Source organism: Perognathus longimembris, chromosome 3, assembly GCF_023159225.1.
Source record: "Perognathus longimembris pacificus isolate PPM17 chromosome 3, ASM2315922v1, whole genome shotgun sequence".
In the NCBI taxonomy this organism is placed as follows: Eukaryota; Metazoa; Chordata; class Mammalia; order Rodentia; family Heteromyidae; genus Perognathus; species Perognathus longimembris.
In genome coordinates, this window is record NC_063163.1 from 112,710,283 (window position 1) to 112,728,697 (window position 18,415).

Sequence of the window (18,415 nt, forward strand, 5' to 3'; positions counted from 1 at the left end):
TCAGAGGTGAGAGGTTTTGGCGGGAAAGGTCCGCAGGTGGGCGGGAAAGGAGCCTGAGGTGAAGTTCGCGGGTGCACGCTCCGTCCCGCCCACCAGGGCTCGCTCTTACCCTTCCGTGGAGGGCCAGGAGGCGGGGGGCGGGGCCTCCAGGAGCCCCGCCCCTAGAGGCAGCGAATCTGAGGGGGGAGGAGGGGGAAGGGAAAGCAGGCGCCGGGACCCGGAAGGGACGCGCCCGCCAGGCTCGCGCCGCGCGGCGCCCCTCCCTTCAGCTGCCGACGTCGGCGGTGCTCCGGTCGCCATGGTGACCAATGGAGGCCTGGTCCCGCCCCCGCCTCGGCCCCCTGACGTCGGCGCACGTCAGCGGCGGCGCGCGCCTGGCTGGGCCCAGCGGAGCGGGCGGGCAGGGAACGCTGGCGCGAGAGCGGAGCGGCGGTCGCCGGAGCCGAGCCGAGCCGAGCCGCGCCGCCCAGCCGCCCGCTCGCGCTCCAGTCGCCGTGTCTAGCTGCGGGGACCCAGCATGGTCATGGCGGATGGCCCGAGGCACTTGCAGCGCGGGCCGGTCCGGGTGGGGTTCTACGACATCGAGGGCACGCTGGGCAAGGGCAACTTCGCCGTGGTGAAGCTGGGGCGGCACCGGATCACCAAGACGGAGGTGCGGCCCGGGGCTCGGCGGGAGCGTCCGGGGCGAGGGTTGGGGAAGGCGCTGGATTTGATTTGATTTTTTTTTTTTTTTTTTTGCGGTAGGGGAGGGGGGGCCCGGCTGCAGCGGTGCGGCGCGGGGAGACCCGGGGAGGCTGCGCCACTGGCCGAGGCGAGCGGGCCTGGGACCGTGCGGACCCGGAGGGGTGCCAGGGGGACGGCGGGGGAGCCGCGGCGGCGCCGGGGTCCGCTCACCGGGACACCACCACCACCGCCCCCCCCCTCCCCGCGGCTCGCCGGAGCGGGTTTCCATCCCCGACGCCAGACCGGGGAGCCGCTCGGGATTCTCGCCAGGAGCCTCCCACCCACCCGGGCCGTGACCGGGTGTGTGGCCTCCACTCGGGAGCCCAAGTTCCGCGTCTTCCCCGCTTTCGGCTGGGGGGTGGGGTGCCGTGCGGTGGGAGGGGGAAGTCTCGGTGTCCCCGGGACTGAGCACCGAGAGACCGACGGACGTCGTCTGCCCGACCCGGGGGGGAACCGCTTGCGAGTGGGCTCCGTGGGCCGGGGGCGCGCCGGCGCGCGGGCCCCCGACCCTGGCGTCTTTCCCGGCCCCCGAGAAGAAGGGGGCGGAGAGGGGGGGGTCCCGGTGGCCGCGAGTGCCCCGGGCTGATGACCAGTCCTTCTCTCCATCTGCCCTGCAGGGTATCTTGAGTTGGTGTCTGGTTAGTTTGATCTCTGGGGTGAGCGATTTCCACAGAATACTCCAGACAATAGGACCGGTTAGAATGGTCACGGCCGCCTCTGCACCGGTGGTGGGGTTCTCTCTCCACCCGGTGTGTGCATTCCGCCGGTGAATTCGCATTCCTCACAAACCACATGAGATTGCCGCTCCACTGCTTCCTGACGGTGACTCCCGCACCCCCACCCCACCCCATCCCAATCCTTTGCACATTCTAATGCACCGCATACATTTTCTCACGTCTCTGTTCTTACCTAACCCACCCCCTTTCCTTCAACTGCCTCAAGCTGCTCTTTCACTCTCCTCGGGGTCTCTATTTTAAGATGTGCAAATTAAATACCTTGGGGGGAAGAAAAACGATAGGAACAAAACCATTCTTCAGAATAAAACCTAGTGGGTTTGGCGTACTCTATTCTGCCTTATTGTAATTGCCACTAGAGTTTCAGCATTTTTCATCCTGTTGCCTGTTTTTCTTCTTAGTACCAGTGTTCTAGTCTTTGAATGTGTAGAATGAAGTAGGACTTCCCCATCACACACACACACACACACACACACACACACACACACACACACACACTTATGTAAGCCTAGCGAAAGGCATTTGAAAACTTGAGTGGTTTTCCTAGCAGTTGTTGTATACTTAGAAGTTTTGCTTAGTGTCAGTTTCCAAAAAGAAGAGGAGCATGTCAGTATGCCTTCTTTACTGATCGCCAAGCGATCCAAATCTGATTTATTTGGGGCATGAAGACCAAGGTCACAAATTTTCTTCTTATAAATTTACAGATGTTCATTTTTTTAAATGTGATGATGACTATAGTGATCATAACTCAATCTTTGCAAAGACTTAATCTGGTCCCAGCTTTTTTTTTTTTTAATGAAAAGGAAGAAAGTGGTTCTATTCCTCTCAAGGGCCGTCGCCAAAATGTCATATGCTATTTAAGTTATATAAAAATGAAACACTTTCAGGTTGTTTTTGTGACTTCTAAATGGCTGTCTTAGAAAATCAAATTGCACATATAAATTCTGCAGAACTTGTGAGCTCTATTAGTGGTTGAATACTAAATCCATCGTTCATTTTTTTCTTAGAAGCTTATAGGTTTTACCGAGTTTTAATTGCCGGCTGTTATTTACCAGGGCCAGTATAATTAATACAGTATCTGTTTAAGAGCTGAGTAAGTGGAGCTAATGGTAAACTGATACTTGAGAGATTGACAATTCAAATGGTGTTCCTTTCAACTGGTACTTCTTAGTGAGTGAGCTAGGGGGCGCTGTGAAGTAACACCGTTTGTGGTTGGGGGGGGTTGGCATTCAGCTAAAGTTGGATCACATGCATTTAATTGAAGGCACAGGTAAAAATACGCAGATCCTACATTATGCAGCAGATGTGTATAAAATTATGTATGTAAAAAGTTGGATTTTTTAGCTCATACTTGCACCTTCCTTGTGCTTTTGTAAAGAAATCGTGTCAATTTTACAGTGTAAGCCTTGGTGGTAATTTTGTGTAGAGATAATAAGACAGAGGAATGAGAAGTGGCCTGGCAATTTCCGAACAGAAAAGTTTTTTAACTGTCTTTATAATTTACAAAGTTACTCTGAACTTTATATGTAGTTTACAAAATTATTCCTTAAAGTGTACCACTGTTTATTATTGAGTTTTAAGTAGCAAGTTTTCTTTATTTACTGAATAAATAAGTCTTTGATAGATGTAACTACTTTAAAAACTATTGCAACTGTGAAAGCTTAACACTTTATATTAAGTTCTCATTACTTAACATACCACAGTAATTGCAGTGAAAATATGGAATAAAGGAAATGCTATCTGCAGACTTATGACTATTATTTTTTATATAAAAGTTTCTACATATGGAATGTTTCTAACATCAATTTAAATTTTGTTTTTAACACTTAAAGCTCTCACAACACTACCCCAGTTTGCTTCTGAGGCAAATTTCAGGGTTTAGTTTACATACTTCATGATGGAAAATTGAATCCTTTATTTTTAATTGCTTCTTCTTTCCTGTTCTGTGTCACTCAAAAGATATATGTTTTCTGCAGAACTTAGGAGATCCAAATTTGTTACTATTTTAAGAGAAAGAAATGAATAGACAAAAGATTTCTTCACTTTGGTCTAATCTATCACATAGCTTAACATTGTTTAAGAAATACAGTGGTATTGATAGGTTAGATCTCTATGTCAATTTTGCCCACAAAAGGTAAGGTAGGCGGTGGTAGAGTCCAGTTTCCTATATAATACTAAATAAAAGCTTTGTGGTACTAGTTTGTGGTTTATGAATTAAGGAAGCTAATTTTGTAAAATTAGCATCATAGGAAAATGATAATAACATTTAGATTGTTAAACTGCTTTAGGCAATAGTGGCTGCTAGTTTTCTGTTCTCTCAGTGTCCTTACTAGTATTTTGCTTTCCTAATACTATATTTGGAAGTAACTTTTTCCACTTAACTTACTGTATAGTTTTTGTCTCAAGTAAAATTCCAGGAAAGCTACTGTGCCCTTGTTTTATTTTCTAGTAAAAAAAATGTTTTAATATAGAAAATGCAAAGAATAAAGTGAACAGTACACAAAGTGTATGTATAAGTCCTTCATCAATAAGTTATTCTTAACATTATGGCACATTTCCCTCTACTTTTTTTTTAAGTACATTTTTCTATAGGTAAAAGCACACGGTATGTGTAATATACATTTTCCTACCTATAGTAATGCAGAAGCATTTTTGCTTATTGTATATAACTTTATAGCATTTAGATAGTTGTGTTCTACCTTGTGAATGTGTCTTATTTTACTACTATTCCTCTTATTATTGAATATTATATAACTTCCAGTTTTCACTTAAGTAGTTGGCAAGGAGCCTTTTTGTGTGTATATGTCTATTTAAATTTTTATGGAAGAACAATACCTGTTAGATTTCTGGAATGGGAATTATTGAGAAAGTATTATTTTTACATGAAAGAGTTACATGTTTTTATTATAAAATCCATGTTTATTATTTGTGAACTTGAAAGTATAGATAAATTAAAAGAATGACCCAGAATATTACTACCCTGAGATACCATCATTAGTTATTTTCAGATTAGTCTCTGGAAGATAACTGAGTTCCTTAACACCATACCTCTTGCATTGCTTACTTAAAGTACATTCAGGTAAATTGTATGGCCTGGAATCTTACTGACTTTTCATTGAGACTCTGAAAATGGACCTATTAAAGTGGCATGTTGGCATTAGATTCCTTGCCTCTCTTAAGAGGATCTGGAATGCAGAACTGATACCAAGCTCATTCTGAAAATTGCTTGGGTTCACTGAAAAGCTCTATGTGTATTTTAGGATTCTTCTCTTTAGATATAATTCTTAAGCTACTGCCTTGAAAGGTAGGGGTTTTTAAAAGCTTATCAAAATAAAGTTTGAAAAATTTATTTTTATAGCAAGAATACAAAGAAAAGAGCATATTATATCATGATTAAAATATTTCTTGAAGCAAACATGTTTTAAATGCATTTGGATCATTTGCTTTGCAATATTTAGACTGTGTTCACTAGTCTTGGTGTTTATCTTGTACTACAAAATATTCCAGATTTCAAGAAGTAGCTGTCTAATGCACAGTAGAAGGACTTGTTACCAAATAACTTAATCTTTAATGTTTGTATGTAGACCTATGTATGATCTTTAACTGTGTACTGGAACAGAAATTATATTTGTCACACAATGTATATGTGATTTGTTAGAACTGTCCTCTAGTTTCTTGGTATACCAGACAAGTAGTAATTGGCAAACTATTCTGCTAAATATTGCTCAAAACCATGTACTCTTTTTCGGAAGAAGAAATGTGCAAAATAAGGATTGTGTAAATTCTCATATTCTGTAGAAATTTTTTTTTAACTTTTAACAGAGTTTAGTGTGTTCTGATTTTATGTCCTTAGGGAGATTCTCTCAGTATCAGGCTATTAAGAAAACATTTATTTGGAAATAACTGAACTGGCCTTTCTTGGATTCACATGATGACATTTGATTTATGGCCCACTGCTGATTGCAGGCAGACTCATTTCCTTAGCCCCCTTTGGATTCCAGAATTCCTTATATCTTTCTTTTCTTTTAAAAAATATATCCACAACCTCTACTCTTTTTGCCTCCAACTTTTCAGAATAAGTTGTTTATGGAAAAGTTTCTTTGTACAGACATTGGTGGAAAATACTTTCCCAGCTTTCAAGGAGAAATAACCAATATATCCAGTTGGAGACTGTCAGGAGTTTGAAAGACAATTACACAGGAATTTCAGTAGTAACTCTTCATTTAAAATTTTAAAAAATACTTTAATACTACAGACTAAGATGTACATCTTAGATGTATTGAACTGAAAAACAATGCTAAATGTTTAAAGTTCCTTTTGAAAGTCAACCTAACATTTACATGTGTTTTTTTTTTCCAATTACAGAAGTTGTACATGCTCATAGTAGCCATTGTTGGAAAGCCTAAAGAAGAAGCAACTTCCTGGCTTCTATTTTCAAAACAGGCTATTTGGTTCATCTCCTCTTAGTGTTTCACATGTATTTTATATGGATGCAGTCATTCACATATATAATCTGCTTTCATTTAGCATGTTGTTAACTTTTCCAAGTATAAGAAAACACTGTATGAAGCAAAGTCTAATAGCATTCTTGCATATAAGTATTACATTTAATTTACTTAATTTCAGTTAGCTAACATTTGTGTATTTATACCCCGTGCTTTGTAAGATAATGTCTCAGAGAGCATTCCTTTATGGACAGTTTTGTACATTTTGAACTTGTTTCCTCAGGACAATTTCATAGTGATTATATGTGTGTATATATACATAAACATACATATGTATTCTGTTGCTATATATATGTATATATACATATTATGTGTGTATGCATGTATTCCAAATTAACACTCAGAAAAAGAGTACTCACAAATTTTCACTAGGAAGAACACACAGTTTCCAAGAATATTACCTTTTAAATCTTGGCCAGTATTTGGCAAGGAGAAGAAATTACTGCCCTTCCAGGCTGCAAAAAGTCAAATTTTAAAGAGGATTTATTTTATTGTTTATATACTTCTATTTTAAAAGTTCACTTAGATTCAAATACTGGTGTCTCATAGGGTAATCCTAGCTACTCAGCTGAGCTCTGATGATTGAGATTCAAAGCCAGCCCAGTTAGGAAAGCCTATGAGATGATCTCCAGTTGCTGCCAAAAAAAAAGAAGTAAAAAGAAGTACTCAAGAAAATGTGTATTAAGGGCTGGGAATGTGGTTTAGCAGTAGAGTGCTTGCCTAGCATGCATGGAGCCCTGGGTTCGATTCCTCAGCACCACATAAACAGAAAAAGCCACAAGTGGTACTGTGGCTTAGGTGGCAGAATGCCAGCCTTGAGCAAAAAAGAAGCCAGGGACAGTGCTCAGGCCCCGAGCCCCAAGCCCCAGGACTGGCAAAAAAAGAAGAGGTGTATTAAGAACAACAAATGTGTTTATTACTTTATAGCATTTTGTATAATAGTAATAATCTTTCTAGTTTATCTTGTATGCTTCTCCAAGTGAGAGGAGAGCCTTTTATTTAGGCTTTCTTTTTTTAATTTTTTAATTTTATTTATTAATTGAATACAAATTTTTTGACAAGGTGTTGTGCAAAAAGGGTACAGTTACATAGTTATTTAGGCTTTCTAAGAAAAGGAATATTATTTTTTATTGCCATTGTTTACTCTAAGATAATGTGTGTACAGTTAAGAATTGGGGGCTGGGAATGTGGCTTAGCAGTAGAGTGCTTGCCTAGCATATGTAAAGCCCTGGGTTCAATTCCTCAGCACCACATATGCAGAAAAAAAGCCGGAAGTGGAGCTGTGGCACAAGTGGTAGAGTGTAGCCTTGAGCAAAAAGAAGCCAGGGACAGTGCTCAGGCCCTCAGTTCAAGCCCCAGGATTGGCAAAAAAAAAGGGGGGGGAGGGTTGAATAATTAACATGAACAACAAAATTTTTTAATTATCTTTCAAACTCGGATTTGAACTCAGAGAGCCTCATACTTGCTCAGGTTACTTGCTCAGTTGGTACTCTAGCATTTAAGCCATACCTCCAGCCTGGGTTTTTTTGCTCATAATTTTGAAGATGGAGTCACAGATTTTTCTGTGTGGGTTGGCTTTGAACTGAGATACTTTACATCTCAGCCTCCTGAGCAGCTAGGATAACAGATGTGAGTCACTATTCCTGCTTGCTTAGTCTTCCTGACTCCCTTGTGTCCACATGTATTTTGCCCCTCACAGAAGGCATACAATATTATATTAATAACTAAATAGTAGAAGGGATGCAGTCCCATGTTAATGATTAAATAGGTTGAAAAAGGATACAGAAAATAAGTGCCCAGAAGTCTGAATTTATCTGTATCTTTAATGAACTGTTGGAACATACCCTTTTGTAAGCTAGGGACTTTCAACCCACCATTTGGGAAATTCCAAAATAAAGACTTCTTTTTGTTGATTAAATGTGTTAGTCACAAACCTTTTAAATTCCTCGAGGGTAGAAATCACATCTCCTTCATTTTGTAGCCCAGGCATAACTCAGGTATATAATAGTTGCCCCAAAACATATGACTAGTAGTCTATCTGAAATTGTAAAAAGACTGAATTTGAAGTAGAAGACCATCATGCCCACCCCTTCAACTCACTAGAGCTTTAGAACTTTGATATGACTTGCTACCTCATTTATGTTTTAGAGGTTGGGGGTGCTGATATTTGAATCTAGGATCAATTCATGAGATACTACTATTTCCATGTACTTCACAGAATTGATAACTAAATGAGATAAGATGTATCAAAGCATCTTATAAAATTAAGTGCTGTATAGTTGAGAAAGCCGTGTTGCAGAAATTCTTAGCTGATCACCAAAAATCCCTCATTTGCTTTTCTTTCTGTCCTTTCACCTGTTTCTCTCTTGCATGTAGGTGTGGTTCTGGGTGCTAAGTAATGGGATGAACAAAATAATATGCATTGCTTAGCCCTTCAGTCTCTTCCCTCCCTCCCCCCCATTTTGGGGGAGCTGGCTAGAACAGAGACAACCCTCTGAGTAACCTTAGAGGCCACACCCTAAATATAGAAAAGCCTCTTACACTGACTAACATCACCTATCCAGTTCTTCTACATAAGAAAGAAAGAAACCCGCATTGTGCTTGAATCATTATACATTTGGGTCTACTTGTTAGAGCAGTTAGACTACCCTATGACGAGGAATATGCTAACACATACTGTACATTTTCTTTAGAGAGCTGTATGCTTGTTTAACAGCCTTATAAACAGGCAGATTGTGAAGCTACAACTCTGTCTTTCTATCTATCTTGGGTCTGTGACCCAAGATGAAATTGAAGAGAATTGTCACAAGAATTTTTTCTCACGTTGAAAACAATGAGACTTAAAATGTTTTCATTTAAGATTAGTTGGATAATTAATAAGTTTTTTTTTGTCAGTTCTGGGGCATGAACTCAGGGCCTGGGCACTGTCTCTGAGCTTCTTCTGCTTGAGGGTAGCACTCTCTATCACTTGAGCCACAGCTCCACTTCTGGCCTTTTCTGTTTCTGTGGTACTGAGGAATTGAACCCAGGGCTTCCTTCATGCAAGCTAGGCAAGCACTCTACCACTAAGCCATTCCCAGCCCTTTAATATTTTTAAATTTTTTCAAAACTCCAAAAGGTTGTGCAAGGGGTTAAAGTTTAATATATGCATCTAAGTATCCAGTTCTTGATCAGAATCACTCTCCCATCATCTTCAACTCTCCCATCATTTTCTCCTCTCCAATCTGTTTCCTCTGCCAATTTTAATTTTTTTTCACTTTTTCATTATGGAGGCCAAAACAATATAACAGAGGAGCTGTCATTGAGTAATACTTTTTTTTCATTTGCTATCTAAACATTTACTAGCGTTATATATGATATATGATCGAGATGTGGGCAAAGTTTTCTAATGACAATACAATGTTCAGTTTCAGAAAACCATAATTCCTTTCTCTCCATGAAATCTTTTTTGTTTGTAATGAAGTTCTGAGTATCTAGACTCACTTCAGGAACTGTAGGGCAAGATATTTTCTTCAAAGTAGCATGTCTAGAAACTCCACATGACCTTCCCAAGGAAAGTTGGGGCAATTCAAGTATACCCTTCCCTTTTACCTAGTAGTTTTTACCCAAAGGAAGTGTTAATCCTGTATTTTGTCCCCTTAATTAGAGTTATTTAAGTTTCTTTAACTTTGAAGTGGTCCTATAATATCTCAAATAGCAAGTACATAATGAAAATAGGGCTGGGAATATGGCCTAGTGGCAAGAGTGCTTGCCTCCCATACATGAAGCCCTGGTTCAATTCCCCAGTACCACATATACAGAAAATGGCCAGAAGTGGCGCTGTGGCTCAAGTGGCAGAGTGCTAGCCTTGAGCAAAAAGAAGCCAGGGACAGTGCTCAGGCCCTGAGTCCAAGCCCCAGGACTGGCAGAAACAACAACAACAACAGAAATGTAATGAAAATAGCTTTCGTAGAACTCACATACTTTACTACCTCAAAAAGAAGTTACCACTTTTCTTCTGAGACTGCATTGAAACTTACACATTATCTTAGCGATCTGATTTCTCCTGGGAGACCTTGAGTTCTTTGGGTTATAGTTAAGTTAGAAACAAGCTGAGCGTAGCAAGTTAGAAATAGAAAAGGGGAAGAAAGCCAGGCACCAGTGGCTTACGCCTGTAATCCTAACTACTCAGGAGGCTGAGATCTGAGGATTGTGGTTTGAAGCCAACCCAGGCTGGAAATGTTTGTGAGACTCATCTCCAATTAACCCACAGAAAGCTGGAAGTGGCACTGTGGCTCAAAGTGATAGAGCACTATCTTTGAGCAAAAAAGCTCAGGGACAGCACCCAAGCCCTGAGTTGAAGCCTCAGGACTGACAACAACAACAACAAAAAATTACTGAAAGCGAAATATAGTTTACTAAAATCACTTTGAAGTGTTATTGTTAGCATACTAATGACAATACCAAACCAAAACCTGAAGTGAATAGGTGAGCAGTGAAGTTAAATTAGCTATTATTAGCTTCATAGGACCCTTCAGGTAAAGTCTCAGGTGTCATTTATTGATTGTCATTTATTAACTGTAAAATGTTATATACTAATACTATAATACAAATAATAGACATACTATTATGTACTAATTGCATTTATTTGTGTTCTGGAATGCAGGTGGCGATTAAAATAATAGATAAATCTCAACTGGATGCAGTGAATCTTGAGAAAATCTACCGAGAAGTACAAATAATGAAAATGTTAGACCACCCTCATATAATCAAACTCTATCAGGTATGGCATAGCTTTCTACTCTCAGTTCTCTATTTTACATCTTAATTTTCCCTCTTATGTTTTCTAACCTGTAAAAGAAATACGCTTTCATTCATCTATATACATCCATTTTTATTATCTTTACATTTTAAAATTAGAATACTGGAGCTAAGTGGTAGCTTAATTTTAAGTTGTCTCTGAAACTGCTAGTTACTTAAAAGTTTGTAGTTGTGTATTTATAATGCCCTGTTTTGAATCTGCTAGATTTTGATATAATAATTTTATTTTTAAAAGCATACTGTGTATGTTTTATTAAATACAGAGGTTACATACTTTATGATACCTAGAGTCAAATCTCTTTTTTATTTTTTCAGATAAATATGCTTTTTTTTAGGGGGGGGGCAGTCATGGGGCTTGAACTCAGGGCCTGAGCACTGTCCCTGGCTTCTTTTTGCTCGAGGCTAGCACTCTACCACTTGAGCCACAGCACCACTTGCAGCTTTTTCTGTTTATGTGGTGCTGAGGAATTGAACCCAGGACTTCATGCATGCTAGGCATGCACTCTACCACAAAGCCATATTCCCAGCCCCAATAAGCCATTTTTTAAATGATCTATTTTATTGAAATAAACTGAAAAACAGTTTCTAAACTGCAAATCCCAGTTGATGGTGACCTATGACTTTTGCCTCCAAGGTATAATAAGTGTACTGATGGCATGCTGGATTCAACCTGTACTGGCTTGTGAGACTGGTCATATTAGTAGTTCAAAATCAACAAGTGTTAATACCAGAGAAATTGACTTACAAATCAGGCCTTTTTTTCCCTCTCAGGTAGCTAATTCTACTGTGTACTCAAATAGATTAACTCATGTCTTTGGGAGTATAAGAAAAAAATATTAGAATTTGTACTTAGGTTTATGATACTTTTTTATGTATATTTTATATGTCTGTATTTGTACATTGGTACATGCATATCCAGACAAATGTATATTCACAATTGTGTTTATGCATAAACATGCATACAGACCTATGTATTTGGCTAGACATTGTTTATAATAGAAAATTACACTTTATAAAGATTGGAGACCACTGACTTAACAATTTATCTCCTAAGTATGTGTCATTCCAAACATTCCTTAAAATTATAAAACTATAGGGGCTTGGGCTTCTAAGGTCAAACTTACATTATTTCTCCTTTACATTTTTTTTTAATTCCTAAAAAAGACTCTTCTAAGAAACTAATGATAGTTGCACCATAGCTGATGGACCATAGCTAAATTGAGGTTAAAACTACTATGGTAATTCTGATTATTTAAAATAATTTGGTTGAGTCACTATTTGTTTAGGCCCAACTTATAAATAAGAGCTCTTTGGTTTGGGGCCTGATATGTACATTTTAGGACAAAATTTGTTTTCAGCTTTTCAGTAGCTAGCTGAAAACTTTTTTAAATTTAAGAGTCTTTCAGAGACATAAACTAAAAATTATTCACCTTGAATCTCAAAATTAACATTTTTTTAACTCTTCAGGATATTTTGAAAAATCAAATTGGTGACAATTGACACACTTCTTTCTGCATCTAGAAAACCCAATTTAAATAAAGCAATGAAACTGTGAAAAAGCATGTAAACAATGTTTTAAAATTACAAAACTCAGTAGCAATATTAAAGTATAAAAGGAGGAATAGCACATCCTGCCAGATTTGCTAGACTAATCTTAGATCAACTAAGTTCTTGTTTTATTATTTCCTATTTCTTTTTCTTTTCTTCCTTTCTTTCTGTCCTTTTTTTTTTTTTTTTTTTTTGTTAGTCAAGGGCTGGAACTCTGGGGGCTGTTTTCAGGTGATTAATTGGAGATAAGAGCCTCACAAACTTTCCTACCCAGACTGGCTTTGAAGCCTCCTGAGTAGCTAGGATTACAGGTTATTACAGGTGTGAGCCACTGCCACCTGGCTTTTGGGATTCTGCATTTCTAATAGGCACCTGGATAGCTCTGTGTCTTTTGGGCCATGCACCACACTTAGAAGAGCACAGATATGGATTTTTTCACAAAAAATATTAGCATGAGAATATTGTCAAGCAGATTCTTTTATGAATAGTTTGAGTTTAGGTAATTCCACAGAACATTGTGGTAAAGGATTGTCCTTCCTGTCAGACTAATATGGAATTGTTTTTTAATAGGTAATGGAGACCAAGAGTATGTTGTACCTTGTGACAGAATATGCCAAAAATGGAGAGATTTTTGGTAAGCTAAAAATACAGAATATAAATAATTTTCTTTAAGCTATTAAAGGTATAATTTTCTCATTTGTGTTGAAAACTGGGTAGTCAAAGATGAGACACTTCCAGTCATATTGCAAGAGATCTTTTTTTTCCTTTATCTTTCCTTTTACCATTCTTTCTAGAAAACCAATCACAACAGATATTTATTGAGTGCTACTATGGCAGTGGTGACCTAACTAACACTGTCCCTGAAGTATTAGTTGTACACTGGAGGGAGGTGGCCATCATAATTGTAAGACCTCAAACCTTGTCACTAAACCTCTCTGGAACATGGTTCCTTTAATTCTAGTAAGAAAGGATTTGATTAATTGTCCTCTATGATTCATCCTAGCCCTTACATAAGTCTCTTCGTTCTACCTTTCATCTCTATATACATATATGTATATGCACATATACATACATACTCTATGAATTCAGTGTACTGAAAGTATCTAAATATTTTTGGCATTTAATCTAAATTTGAGTCCAAAGTCATTTCTTTGTTTTCCTGAAATTCATTTGAACAAATACTGTTTTACATGATCAGAGGCACAGAGCTTGTGTCTTTGGGTTCCTCCCCTAAGAGTAGCCTCCTTCGATTTCACTGTGTATGAATATGTAGGGTCCTGTGTGATTTGTCACATCAAAATTGTTTTTCAGACAACTTTATTGCAGAATAATTCACTTACAATAAATTACATATTCTAATGTGTAGGGTTTGACATGCATGCGCATGTTTTCAAAACTATTCCTACTATCCAGTATTCATTGTTTTGCAAGAAACTTCAAATCCTCCAATTTTTTATATATATATCTCAGGACAACCAGTGGTCCTTTTTTTTGTAGCTTCTAGAATTTTATATAAACATGTAATCACATAGTCTCTTTTTGTCTTTCTTTCCCTCTGCATAACTATGTTGAGATTCATCTATTTTTATGTTTATCAACATACTTTTTTTCATTACGTATACATATTTATAGATATTTGATTGATTCTAGCTAAGTTGCTATGATAGCCTGTATTAAAAGTCTTACAATTAATATTTGCCACTTCATATACAGTATAAGAACCTTAAAACTTTGTTTGTCTGTTTTGTCCTTCAGGCCTTTATGGCTTTTTTTTTTTTTTTTTTTTTTTTTTGCCAGTTCTGGGGCTTGAATTCAGGGCCTGAACACTGTCCCTGGCTTCCTTTTGCTCAAAGCTAGCGCTCTACCAATTGAGCCACAGTGCCACTGCCAGCTTTTTCTGTTTATGTGGTGCTGAGGAATTGAACCCAGGGCTTCATGCATGCTAGGCAAGCACTCTGTTGCTAAGCCACATTCCCAGTCCTCACTTTTTTTGGCCATGAGACAACAGTGTGCTTGGTATTGATATTTAAGGGATACTAGCAGAGTGCAAGGAGGAAGACCGATAGGAACTACAGTCAAAATGGTAGATGGGAGGCAAGAGTAGGGCCCTGAATAAAATTAGGGAACTGTTCTCCACAAGATTTCAGTTGAGAAATGACTGCATCTGAGTTAGCGTTTTGAAAGTATCACTGTGACACACACTGCTATGTTGAGAATAGATTGGAGTGGGAAGGGGTGGAAACAGGGAGATCAGGTAGGAGGCTGTTACAGAAGATAATAATACAGACCAGAGTTGAAGCTCATGACTCTCTCTAGGGAGGGAGTCCTGGAGAGTAGTCTAACTCAGAATATATTTTAGAAGTAAAATCATTATGATTTCTCTTCACATAGAGACCACCAAAGTACTGGGTATAAATATGGAAGAAAACAAGGTCTGATACCTTGAAACACTCAAACATAAAAGGGTTGGAAAAGAGGAGACACCAGCAAATAAGGAAAAGGAGTCCTTGACAGGACTCAGTTTACCTTGTTATTTGGCAGTTGGTAAGAGCTGTTGTGGTTGAGTGACTGGAACAAAAGCTAGATGAAAGGGGTTAAAAGAACAAGTAAGAGGAGTGAATATGACCAAAGTATATTAGGTACATGTGTGGAAATATAATGAACCCCCGTTTGTACAGTTAATATGCACTACTTTTTTTAAAAGAACAGAATAGGAAAGGAAAGTATATTGATGAAACGAGGTTGAACATGCTTTGCTAATTCTTGAAATTACATGATGAATATGTTAGGGGTTTGCTGTAGGATTTCGTCTGCTTTTTATGTATGTTTGAATTATGTAATTGAGTCAGTTTTTAAAAAGAACAAAAATAGAGCAAAATACACAACTCTTTCAAGGAGTTCTGCTGCTTAATGGAAGAAGTAGGGAGATACTTGCCAGAAGGAATGAAGTCAAGTGAAGGATTTTGAAGTCTTTACCCACTTAAGATATTTTTAAACTTTAAGCTACATAGTTTTATTAAACTGGAGCTGGCTTTACATGTTCAGTGTCATTTCTATGAAAATGAAGTGGTCTCGGTTTCTCTTTGTTGCGAAGACCTTTGCCACTAAGGCTTTATACACTGTTGTGTATAAATTGAGGCATAATTTGGTTTATTTTAACATATAAAGCTTATTTTTAATGTAAAATATGGAAGACACATGGACAAGTAAAAGTCTGAAAAGCATTAGGAGTGTAGGTCAAGTGATAGAGCACTTTCTAGGACATCCTAGGTTCAATTCCCAGTACTGCAAAGCAAAGGATAGAGGGAGGGAGGGAGGGAGGGGGGGGGGAGGGAGGGAGGGGGGAGGGGACAAGGGAGGGGGAGGGAGGGAGAGAGGGAGGGAAGTAGCTTATAAAGCTTTGAGAAGAAGAAACTGCTGTGCAGTTTACTTGGGGCTTGTCTGTGCCACATGCTGTCTTTCTCTGCCATACTTCTTTTCTATAATAAACTATCCTATCACCTTAAAAAAAAAAAAAAACCTGTTGAAGACAGATGAATAGATGCCAGTTATCTTATTTTCCACTCTGGTAGAGTTAATTTCTTGAGCACTGAAGATAATGAGTAATAGAATATCTTTGAAGAGATGATGAAATCTTTGGATAATTTTCCCAATTTTAAAATGGAAAATTCTAAAGGGAATTTGCAGCTCATTTAGTCCCATTTATTTTCATTTACTTTGACCTTGTCATAGAGTTTTTAGCCCAATAAAACACATCTTTTGTCAGAAAAATTACTGCTTTCCTTTCCTTACTTGACTTCAACATGAACAAAGCCATCCGAGCTAAGTGTCAGTTGATTTCTTCTCCCTCATCCCTCTTCAGATGGTTTCAAATCCTGCTCATTCAGCCTCTAAGTATCTCTCAAAGAAGACCCTTCTCTGTTCCCCATTGCTAATGCTTCTGTTCAGGTGTCTTCATTTTTGCCTGTCTATATTATTAACCATTGTGTTTTTCACTACCTACAGACTTATTTCTAACTTGCTAACATAACCATAATAGTTATATGTAAATTTTCTGTAATTAACAACCACTAATAACAGAGAAAGTAGTATTGCAAACAAGGTAATAGCATGAGTCAGTTTTTAGTAAATAGACTGATATATCAGTATTTGCTGCATATACATGAAGGTGTAGTCCAGGCAGCACTAGTCAAATGGTGAAAAATACATATAAGGTTTTAAGTGAATTGAGCCAAAAATATTCTAAATCAACTGGAAACTTAAAGGAAAAAGAGCTCCATGTAGAAATAGTGCTGAATTATGCATTTGAACTATATCTGAAGGTTTATCTTGCAGGCTTATAACTTTGGAATTAGTATTTGACTTTACAAGTATTCTTTTAGTCCTACTCTGTGCTGAGGGTCTTGAGTTCTGCCTTCTTAATTCATGCCTTCCCTTTCCTTTAGTTTCATTTAGTTAGCCAGTAAACCATACCCTGTGTTCTTGCAAAATGACTCAAAATTGAATCCTTCTGTTTCCATGGTCATCACCCTAATCTAGGCTTTCATCACCTCCCAACTCAATTAATGAATATCTCATGTATATCACACCCTATTTTTTCCTAGTCAGTTATATTTAAGTATAATTCCTGTTTAACCTCCTCATGCTACTACTGTTATATTAAATATAACTGTATTTAGTAGCCTTTACTTGCCTCCTTCTTGCTTATTAGATAAAACCCAACTCTTTCAAGATGCAACTGAGATAGCTCCAGTAAGTGAAGGGGCTCTTCTTCATATAGGACTATTGGTTATCCATACGTGTGGGCAACCAAACTGCAGATTATACCATCTGCTACAGTTAATAAGTCAATCTTTCTCTTTCTTCTACATTTTTCCTCTCACTTAATCTATACCTTTCTATCTTACAAGTTTCAACTTTGTAGAATTTACACTTTTGTGCTATTTTAAGGTGTCAAATTCTATAAGGTTTGTTACAGAATAATCAGACTTCCGCTCTCTCCAGTCCCACATCCCCTCCTTACAGGCAAACCACTTTTAGCTGATTAGTTTAGGTTTGCCTTCATTTCTCTTAATATGATTATAATGTGGCCTCTGGATTTTCTTCTGCTTTATTCACAGTCTTCTAAATACCTTTGAATTCCCCCTCTAATATATGTAAGAAGCATGTTAAAAGGTGTATAGGACCTTCTGTTAGGAAAGAGGTTTAAGATTATTTGTTAGTGTGGCCATCTCCTTTAAGCCAAAATGTGATGATGATGATGATGATGATGATGATGATGATGATGATGATGATGATGAAGAAAGGATATTTTCAGGCAGATAAATCTAGCAATGGTTATTTATATTGTACCTCTTCTACAGAGAGCTAATGTTTTACCAGAATAATGCCAAAATAATTCTCAAATGTAAATAATATGTAAACTGAACCAGAGAATATAAGTAGAAAGGTTATCAAGGGAGCACAGTACCACAAATAGGCAGAAAATAAAGACCTAAGAGCATTTTCTTTAAGCTTTCAAGCTGTCATATTAGAAAGATTCTTATAGTCGAGTACAGAATTTTATCTATATATTCCTGAAACAAACTAAATCTATCTTAGAGTAAATTCTAGAACAAAATTTCCTTCCAGAGTTTCTTTTAGGGGTCTTAAGTATTCTTTTTAAAATAAAAATCTAATCCTTTTAAAATTGTTTTGGAGTTTTCACTGTTTTTGAAATAGGGTCCTTAACAAGGCCATCAAAACTCATTACACTCAGGCTGGGATTGTACTTCAGTAGAATAGAGTGTTTATACCCAGCATGCACAAGGACCTGGTTATCCCCAGTGTGTACTCCACACCCTACCCCACCCCCAAAACTTTGCCCTTAAAAGCAATAACAATAAAGGATGTTTCTTCAATAGTTGATGGGTACTATTACTATTTGCATTTTGTAATAGAAGAGACTAAGGCACACAAAGTTTAAATAATTGGCTCAGTTACAGAACAAGTATATAGCATAGTATTACTAAGGCTCAAAACTGTAGTCTGACTTATAATCACTCTAATGTGATCACTGGTTATAGACCTTCTTAAAGTTCTTTGAACTTAACAAGATTCTCTGTC

General features: G+C 38.3%; 1 protein-coding gene across 3 annotated transcripts in view; it reads left to right on the forward strand.

The window, feature by feature from the left end:
* Window positions 1–242: 242 nt before the first annotated feature.
* The window catches only part of Sik2 (salt inducible kinase 2), an 81,962-nt gene continuing 63,789 nt past the window's right edge, over window positions 243–18,415 (forward strand). For 2 of the 3 annotated variants that reach the window (XM_048343818.1, XM_048343820.1), the window contains exons 1-3: window positions 397–652; window positions 10,608–10,724; window positions 12,881–12,944. In XM_048343818.1, the coding sequence (XP_048199775.1) occupies window positions 518–652; window positions 10,608–10,724; window positions 12,881–12,944 (316 nt within the window). In that variant the 5' untranslated portion in view covers window positions 397–517. Of the gene's footprint in view, window positions 259–396; window positions 653–10,607; window positions 10,725–12,880; window positions 12,945–18,415 lie in introns of those variants that run through there. The other variant, XM_048343819.1, reaches the window with a different exon arrangement.